This window comes from Fusarium subglutinans (assembly GCF_013396075.1).
Source record: "Fusarium subglutinans strain NRRL 66333 chromosome Unknown NRRL66333_c0000487, whole genome shotgun sequence".
In the NCBI taxonomy this organism is placed as follows: Eukaryota; Fungi; Ascomycota; class Sordariomycetes; order Hypocreales; family Nectriaceae; genus Fusarium; species Fusarium subglutinans.
In genome coordinates, this window is record NW_023502550.1 from 1 (window position 1) to 9315 (window position 9315).

General features: G+C 48.9%; 2 protein-coding genes across 2 annotated transcripts; one reads left to right on the plus strand and one right to left on the minus strand.

Moving 5' to 3' along the window:
• Window positions 1-695: 695 nt before the first annotated feature.
• Window positions 696-2816, plus strand: FSUBG_14033 (glycerol-3-phosphate dehydrogenase; the record flags this gene model as incomplete). The annotated part of the gene is made up of 2 exons (XM_036678985.1): window positions 696-2595; window positions 2677-2816. The coding sequence occupies 2 exons, from the start codon at window positions 696-698 to the stop codon at window positions 2814-2816; spliced, it is 2040 nt and encodes a 679-aa protein (XP_036530506.1).
• A 1123-nt stretch (window positions 2817-3939) lies between these two features.
• Window positions 3940-5649, minus strand: FSUBG_14034 (regulator of G signaling; the record flags this gene model as incomplete). Its single annotated transcript, XM_036678986.1, has 2 exons — window positions 3940-4668; window positions 4819-5649. 2 exons carry the CDS (start codon window positions 5647-5649, stop codon window positions 3940-3942), a joined length of 1560 nt encoding a protein of 519 aa, XP_036530507.1.
• Window positions 5650-9315: the final 3666 nt, after the last annotated feature.

The following is a 9315-nucleotide window of genomic DNA, read 5'->3' on the forward strand; positions in this document are numbered from 1 at the left end:
TAATAAATATTTATAGGTTTATTATTAAACTTAATTAATTATAATTTTATTTTTTAGTAAATTAAGATATTATTAGCCTAGATAATACTAGTTTTTATTACTTTTAAGAGATATAAAGCACTTTAAGTACTTAATTTTTTCCCTATAAAGGGTTTTTTAGCAGCTTAATTTCTATAATAGGGTATTTTTGCCTTTTAAATTTAATAGTAATAGCCAAAATCCCTCTAATTGTATAGTAGATATATATATAAGGGGCTTATAACCTGTTAAGAGGGATATATATATATTAACTGTAGCTAACTAAGGTCTTGGGCCAGGAGGTCCGGCTAATATACAAGGTAGGTGCCTCAGGCACCTTCAACAGTAACTACTAAACTTAGGTAGTACCTAAGGTACTAACCTAACTCTGATCAGCTTTAATAACGTGCTATAGTCGCGCTTACCCCAAATCCAACTCCAAGCCCCAGGGCAGACTCAAGGAAAGGGAGGTTTCGTCATATGGAGGTGAGGACCTCCCCCTCTCTCACTTTCCCTCTGCTCTCTCTGTATCTGTCTATCTATCTTCTCCTTCTTTCATTCTTACAGACACACAACTTCGCATATGGTTTTAATCTAGATACCACACAGCTTCTTCATCGCCATATCGCACCAAGTCTCTGAATAGACTACGGCTGAAGCTTGTACTATTGCCACAAATGCCCGCCTTCGCAGGCATCCCCATAGGACTTATTCGTCGGCTCTGGCTGCCAGGCGTTGCCACTACATCCGCAGCTGTTCTCATCTATAGCTATCGTCCCCGTGATTTCACTGGCCATACATCACCCGCAGTTCCGCCTCCAGCCTTTGGTGCTGATGGCACTTTCAAGCTTCCTCGTTTTCCTCAAGCCAGAACACGCGAAGAGCAGCTAGACCAACTCCGAGGGAGCTCACGGCCTCAAGTCCAGCAATATGACATACTTGTCATTGGGGGTGGTGCCACTGGTGCTGGTGTCGCCCTCGACGCTGCTACTCGTGGCCTCAAAGTAGCTGTCGTCGAACGTGACGATTTCAGCAGCGGCACGAGCAGCAAGAGTACCAAGCTGGTTCATGGAGGTGTCCGCTATCTCGAGAAAGCCGTCTGGAACTTGGATTATAATCAGTACTTGCTCGTCAAGGAGGCCCTAAAGGAGCGCAAGTACTTCCTACAGACGGCACCTCATCTGAGTTCCTGGCTACCCATTATGCTGCCCCTCGATAAGTGGTGGAAAGCTCCCTATTACTGGGCCGGTACTAAGTTCTATGACTTTCTTGCCGGCAGTGAAGGCATTGAAGGGTCTTACTTTCTGACTCGAAGTAAGGCACTTGAGGCCTTCCCCATGCTTAAACCTACAGATCTTGTCGGTGCTCTCGTGTACTACGACGGTGCACATAACGATTCGCGCATGAATGTTTCTATCGCAATGACCGCTGCCCTCTATGGCGCAACTGTTGTCAACCATGCTGAGGTCACAGGACTCGTAAAGAATGGCGACGGAAACCTTTGCGGCGCCATAGTCAAGGATCTTGTTTCCGTAAAGGATGGTCAACCAGCCAAGCCCATAACTGTTCGTGCAAAGAGTGTCATCAACTGTACGGGGCCTTTTACTGACTCTGTTCGAAAAATGGACGATCCATGCTGCAAGGAAATTGTGGCCCCAGCGTCTGGCGTTCACATCATCCTCCCTGGCTATTTCAGTCCAGGAAAAATGGGATTGATCGATCCGTCGACGTCTGACGGCCGGGTCATCTTCTTCCTCCCATGGCAAGGCAACACTATCGCAGGCACCACCGATTCCCCTTCGACTATCTCACCAAATCCTCTCCCCGATGAGAAGTCTATCGAGTGGATCCTGGGCGAAGTCAGCCACTATCTTTCCCCAGAGATAAATGTTCGCAGAGGTGATGTCCTCGCTGCCTGGTCCGGTATTCGCCCGCTCGTCAAGGACCCGAAAGCCAAGAACACCGAGTCCCTTGTTCGAAATCATCTGATTGATATCTCCGCTTCTGGATTGTTGACTTGTGCAGGCGGGAAATGGACAACCTATAGGCAAATGGCAGAGGAGTGCGTTGACTTTGCCATTCAAGAATTTCGCCTTGAGCCCCGGCCTGTTACAGATGCGCCTCGTGTCAGCGGTACCGATCTAATTGACGATGGGGCAATATTGGATGGCAAATGTCAGACGCACAAGGTTCGTTTACTTGGTGCTCACGGCTTTAGCCCGACACTATTCATCCCTATTATCCAGCACTTTGGGGTTGAGACTGAGGTCGCCAAACACTTGACCGAGTCCTATGGTGATCGTGCCTGGACTGTTGCCTCGCTTTGCAAGCTGACTGACAAGCGCTTCCCCGCCCGCGGAGAACGCATCTCCCAGCTCTATCCATTTGTTGATGGCGAGATTCGATATGCTATTCGACACGAGTACGCACAGACGGCCGTTGATGTTCTCGCTCGACGCACGCGACTGGCCTTTCTCAATGCACAGGCCGCCCTCGAAGCTCTCCCCAAGGTAATAGACATCATGACTGAAGAGCTCAACTGGAGTCGTCAACGAAAGGATCTCGAATGGAAAGAATGTGCGTACTAAGACCAATTTCCCATCCCGTCTGTATCTGTATCTGCCATGACAAGGTTACCGCACTCACACAAAGATTTAGCTATTGCCTACTTAGAGTCTATGGGTTTACCGAAGCCCATGCTCGGTGTGACGCGTAAGCAAGTTGAGCAAGGAAAGCTGGACTTTGCCAGCTCGCTGGAATGGCAGATGTATTCACGCCACGATAAGCCGACCGACTAATGTTGGATCACCAAGTATCCAAAGAATTGTGTGGCATGGTCCTGGGTGGCAGCTCAGTGGATAGCAAAAATTTGCGATGGCAACTGGGGATATCCCCAAGAATAAGAAGATGTTAAATGCCATCTATCGAGCTTTCCATACAAGACTGTCGGTCGTGGAAGCTTGTTTCTACTAGCTTCCACAAGCAATAGCTTCCACAATGGAGTATCATAAAAGGTATGTCCTAGGATAAAGTGAAACCCCTGACGATTAATGAGTTACGTTTTTGTTAGCCAAGTTGCCAACGCACCAATATATACAAGAAGTATTGATTCAGCCAGATCTGTGTACTTGACCTGTGCATGTAAAGTCGAATACCTCAGCTTTCAAAGTCAAAGATTGCCTTTTACTTTTGGCTTGATGATCGATCGGCCTGGCATTCCAGATCCTCACATTCCGAAACTTTACTACCATCCCGGGCTTGCTCAACTGGATTTGCTGTGATTGTAACATTCTTACTACTGATGGCGTTGGGCCAGTCTTGGGGGTCATACTGCACAGTCTATTGCATCTCATGTTTATTAGCCACACAAGAGTAAATACGACAAGGTTTTGTTAATGTAATATATATTTTTTAAGACATTAAGTCTAGATTCCCTCCTGTTGAGGAAGGATGGGGTATCATGGCTAACTAGACACAAGAGTCCTTCTCTTTATTCTCTTTGTACCCATTCGTATTAATCCAAAATCGCAACCAAAACCGAAAGGCCGTAATCGTCATCGTCAGGCCGGGCCGCTCATGGCTTTTGTTTTTTCTTTGCCACCTGTCCAGTCGTTCGTTTATCGCCTCGTGAAAATGCAGTCTCATCACCCAAACCCTTTGGATGAGTGGCCCAGTGCGTACACCCAAAGCCAAATAATCTTGCAAATGAATAAAAATGACCTTCCAAACCCCAACTCGCGATGCAATTGAAATCAGACAACAAATGATAAACCCACTAACGCCTTGCCTGCCGTACACGGCCACCGTTGTCGTGATGGCCGGTGGCAATCCCATGTATGCAAAATGCCAAACTGGACGTCGTAATAATGAATATCAAACAATAAAACTGGCCGATACGCTGACGTAAACCCTGCACCTCACTCAGACAGCTGTTTCCATCTTGCCCACAGATGACGAAGAGCCAACGCGGAAGACTCGCTGCAGCAAGCTATGCTTGCTACCGTTGGCTCGTCTGTAGCTGAGAGCAAAGGCATCAAGACCCTCAGTGGAGCTAATCGAATCCCGGCTTGGTGAAGCTTCACGCCTCTCAAGTTCCGCATCCCATCCATACATGTCCTCTATCGGAGAGGCGTATCTAAACGCTTCCGTTTCTAAACTTGTCGATGGGCACCTCATGTCCTCGTTGCTGGTAGTGGGTGTGGGCAGATAATTTGACACATCAGTCATTGGCATCGAGGTGTTATCGACGTTGTTGTTTTCTGCATAGTCGGAGAATACTGGTGGAGCAAGCAGATCAGGACGATATAAAGGTGTGGCGGAAGCATGCTGGGACTGAGCAGTGGACTTATGCCTCGCCGACTGCATATTGGTTACAAGCTCCGGGGGCTTGTTCTGTCGTCTTCTCATGCGTATGTCCCTTTGCACGAAAGACGCCTTCGCACCGCATCGAGCGGTGTCAGATTTCGCGGCCGTGCCATCGCCAAAACCGCCTTCTTGTTGGAGGTCAGGGTTGTGGTACCAACCATCATCCGCAGCATTCGAGTTGCTATGCAGTGGGTGACCATGATATGAGCCTTCGGTCTGAAGAGCTTCTTGAGAAATCTCATGAGTCCAATAGGCTTCGTCGGATGATTCAGGCAATGACACGACCTGTGACCCTCATAAGGAGTCGTGATGCATATGATAGCCCTCAGGTGGAGGAGGATGCGATGAAGTAGGGGCGGAGCGTGTTCGTGAGCTCTTGCGACTGAACCCCAATTTGGCGCCCATCTTCTTCCAACCCTTGTTGTGAGCAGCCACAGCACGTTGAAGACCCCCTGGGGAAGTGGTAAAAGCCCATTCAGAAGTAGGCGGTGTGGTGGGGGGAGTCATGGGCTCCATACCAGGAGTCGAGTTACAGTCACTGTCGTCAGTCAGGGACTCGGGGTCAGTATGATGCATCGAGTTCAATGAGCGGACGGGCGCGCCCATTCGAGTGTTGCTGTTTGAGGAACGGCGAGACCCGCGTCCATGCTCGTCGACGGGTCCATCAAGCTGCATGGGAGCGACAGATTGGAGAAAAGGTAAAAGTAGAGAATCGTTCATGAGTTCATAGAGGATCCGGCCGGCCTCATCCAACTGTGCGGGGTGAGGGGGGATTGGGCCGCAAGGAAGGCCGAGCAGTTGATCACGGATACGGGCCGGGAGATTGACCTCTCGAGGCGCACAAGGAATGATGTAAACCTGCATAAGCTTTTCCCACAAAATACAGATACGGTCGTTGGTCTCTTGGGTGCGGTTCGGGTTGTTGGTAATCATCTCGCTGTAAAAGGCGGCGTACCGTTGCGAATCAAGCGTAAATTCGAGGCTCTCCATGCAGTGGTTTTGCGAGAGGTAGGCCATGAAGGCGCTGAGGGTCCATGGTGGCGACGCAACATCGAGAAGAATTTCCGTCAGAGATGGTGGTCGAGAACCTATTGTGCCGTTTGGTGTGGAGGTTCCAGACATAAAGGCCTCGCTGACAGGCCTCGACACAGGCGAATCGACGTCGAAGATGTCCTCGAAGGCCGAAGAAGGTTGGGGGGATGGCGGAGGTATGTTGCATCCGTGGCATTCGATAGATTGCCTCCGCGAGCGTGGTACGCCCATCATTCTATGGTCAGGAACGCTTCTGTGCGTCCCAGGCCGAGTGGTAGAGTAGTCAAAAGATCAAATAGGGAAACAGACCAGGTCTTGAAGCGTTTCCAAGGGAGAGGACCAGGTCAAGTAATAATAGCGACACCAAGTGGGGACTGTATATCTGACGCAGTAAGACTGGCCCAGATGCTCATATGGTACAGAAGGAAGAGGCGTCGGGTCTAGAAGTAGGCTACCGCAGGAACGATAAGGCTATAATAGACAAACTATCCTGTGAACTTGTCGATGATAATCACAGAGTGGACAGGCAGGGTGCACAATGAAGAAGACCAGGAGGCGAGAGATGGGATTTAGAGATTGCCAAGATCGAGGGTTCAGGATCGCAGACACGGAACCAAAGTCGGAAATGCCCCAACAGACAAGACAGATGGTGTAATTGGCGATCGGACGTGATCACAAAAAGTCCGCCTAGAGGCTGTAGATGTGACGTTTCGAGGGCAATGAATCCCAAAGTGGAGATGGCGCGAGGCCGTCGAGGTTGCTGGGTGGTCCCTAAAGGATTGGAATGTGAGGGTAGTTGAAGCGGCGAGCCGGCGAATGTTGTCGTAGACGGATTGCGGATGGTGACCTGTGCCAGAGGGCTTGGCGAAGGCCGGGCAGAGAAGAACAGGAGTAGGAGGCGGACGAAGGCGACGAGAGTTCGACGGTGCGCAACTGGCCGTGAGTTAATCGGGAAGACAGGCGGACGTCTAGAGCGAAAGAGTGATTGAGCTTTGGGCGAGAGGCGGTTTTGAATACAGCAGTAGGAATGCGGACCTGGGGGATCCAAAGTGCAATAAAGGTCGAGACCCCAGTTATACTGTAGAGTAGAGTAGAGTAGGCTGTGTGGGCTGCGGAGGTGAAAGGACGAGTGAGGGACCGTGGGCGCGGCGGGCGTATGAGCGGCGTTGGAGGAGCGCTAAAGCCCAGTCGAGGCGGCAGATCTGCTGGTTGGTTGGCTGGCTTGTTAGTTTGGTCTGGTCTGGTCTGGTCTGGTCTGGTGGTATTGGGTTTTGGGGATCTTTGTCAAGAAAAGGAGGGGAAAGGAGCTTACAGTTGAAACAAGACAGGTGCCTGGTATGTGCTAATTGTGCTTATGGGAGTATCGCGTCCGAGAATCAGATCAATGGCGAAAAAGGAGCGTGCTCTGGGTGCGTCTCGATATCGATGTGAGTGACGAGTTATAAGGAAAAGGCCGATAACGTCGTGTCGTGTGTGTCGTCACCTGCGAAACAAAACTGTACATACACCAGAAAAAGGAAGGCGATCAGAGCGGGCGACAAATGGGGCTGGGGCTGGGCTTGTCTTAAAGAGAATACTCCCGATGAGAATTTGCCTTTTCCCCCCAATTCTCTCTTTTGTCTTCACTTGGGTCTTGGTTTTTTTCTTCTTCTTTTTTTTCCCTGTCTCTCTCTGGAACAGCTTGAGCTACTAGTGAGGGGTGAGGAGCCAGACGGGGACAGAAAACAACCTAGGGTGGAGAGGTTGATGTGGAGATGAGGGACAAGAAACTGAAAGAGGCCGGGATGGAAGGGAAGGGCGGATAGAACCAAAGGGGGGTGTACCTAGCAACGACGACGTCAATTGACGCCAGTACCAAGCGGAGGGAGCGAAACCAAACCAAACCAAACGATCGGAAGACCAAAGAATTGCCGTACTGCAGAATGGCACTGGGATCCCCCGGAATTGAAGGAGAGGCAATGTGCTTCAGGTCTCGTTCACTATTCACTGAATGAGATTATTGTATGAGAGGTAAGAATCAATTCGGCCAATAGTGGATGGAGTGCACGTAGAAACACAGAGTGTTTGAAGGAACAGTCTCCTGTCTGTGCCTGTTACGGTTGCGACGCCAGTCAAGTTACAGCGAAGAAAAAAACCGAGCCTGGCATGACGGGATCAACGAGAGCCAAACATATGACAGGCACAACCAGGGGCGGGGCCGGGGGCGACGAGACAGGCCACTCCCATTGGACCTGGGTATGTATGTACTGTACATACCGACCGACCTTGCCCTTAGGTAAATGGAAACCGACAATGGTGAGGTCGGGTGAGGTGAGGTGGCGACGACGACGAAATGGAAGGTGCAAGGAAGGGCAGGGGACCACTCAGCACTCACCACAAGGCCATATTGGGGCCCGGGCCCTGTCAGAAACCAATAGTTAGCGCCCCTTATAGCCCAAAGCCACTGTTGGACTTGGACTACCCCAGTGCCTTGGGGCAGGCCTCCACTAACTATGTACTAACCTAGGACAATGGAGCTGCTTCACTCACCTCACGTACTGTACCCCTGCTCACATCGCATCGCCACGACTGGACGAATGCTGCTGACATGGGGTCCGTACCGTACCTATACAGTACGTACATATACAAACTTGCCCAGTTGTCCGTGGTCAAGGGTAAGGGACTACTGTTCAAGAAAAGAAGGCTTTTAGAAGCAATTTTTCTTCTTCTTTCTTCTTCTCTACTCCTTCACCTTGATCGTTGAACAGGGGTCCAGCTTAAACATATTACCATCCATACAGGTACTACCACATGTATCCAATTCCTTTCTTTCTTTCTTTCTTTCGAATGGAATACTGTTGTTCATCTTAGAATTAGTAGACTGCACCGCCTCGTGACTGAGTTAGTACCTACTTGTATAGACTGAGGCGTCAAGATAAACTCTACGAGCCGTTGTGAAGTATGATCCAGGAAGCCCATGAGTGGCCCAAAGCATCACAACATCATCAAACGTTTGCCGGAGAAAGGCGCTTTCGAAGCAGCATCGATAACCGACGACATGCCAGACATGCCCCTTGATAACCTGACACGCGCAAGAGAGTTGGGAAAAGTCCCCTGATTCAGGCACGCGGCTGGCTGAAATGGAAAAGAGCAAGGCTTATGAAAGTCAAAATAAGAGACTGTACTCCGTAAAGAGTAAAGCAATATAATTAATACTCTGTTCTAGGTAAAGTATTAAAATAATTAACTAAATTTATATATTTTTAAGTTAAAAAAAATAAAATAAAAAATATTATTAGAGATTTTAATAAGATTAATAGAAACTGGTTAATTCTTCTAATTCCTGGTGGTCTCTATAACCTAAGTTTCGGACAACGCCGAAGACTGGAGCTGAGATCAGAATTAGGTAAGTCGGGTGAAGACAGTGAGGCTCGAGCACGGGATGGAGGAACTGAGTGTGGCAAATCAGTCGGCAGAGCGTGACGCAGTGGCACTAACAAGTCGGCGGGTGGAACGGACGGGATGGTCCAAAGGGAGCAACGCACAAGACAATATCCGTACACCTCCACTGCATGACCGACGGTGAAGTGCCGTGCCGTGTGCTTTGCAATGCAATGTAACGGTTGATGACTTGGCTCCTTGAGGGCGAGGCTTGACCATCATTAACATAAGAACGGGGGTTGGGTTATAGTCCACTGAGGAGATGCAAACATATGTACACATGTCTAACGCCCTGATCGATTCGATCCGTATAGACTTTTCATAAATGGATCCAGGTATATCCCCCTATATATAATTCCCTTATATACCTTATAATATATACTTATTTAAGCTATTCTAAGTTAGTCTTAGTATTATAATAATTATTAATAAATTAAATAGGCAGTTTAACTATAAAAATAATAAGTCTTTAAGGAAATA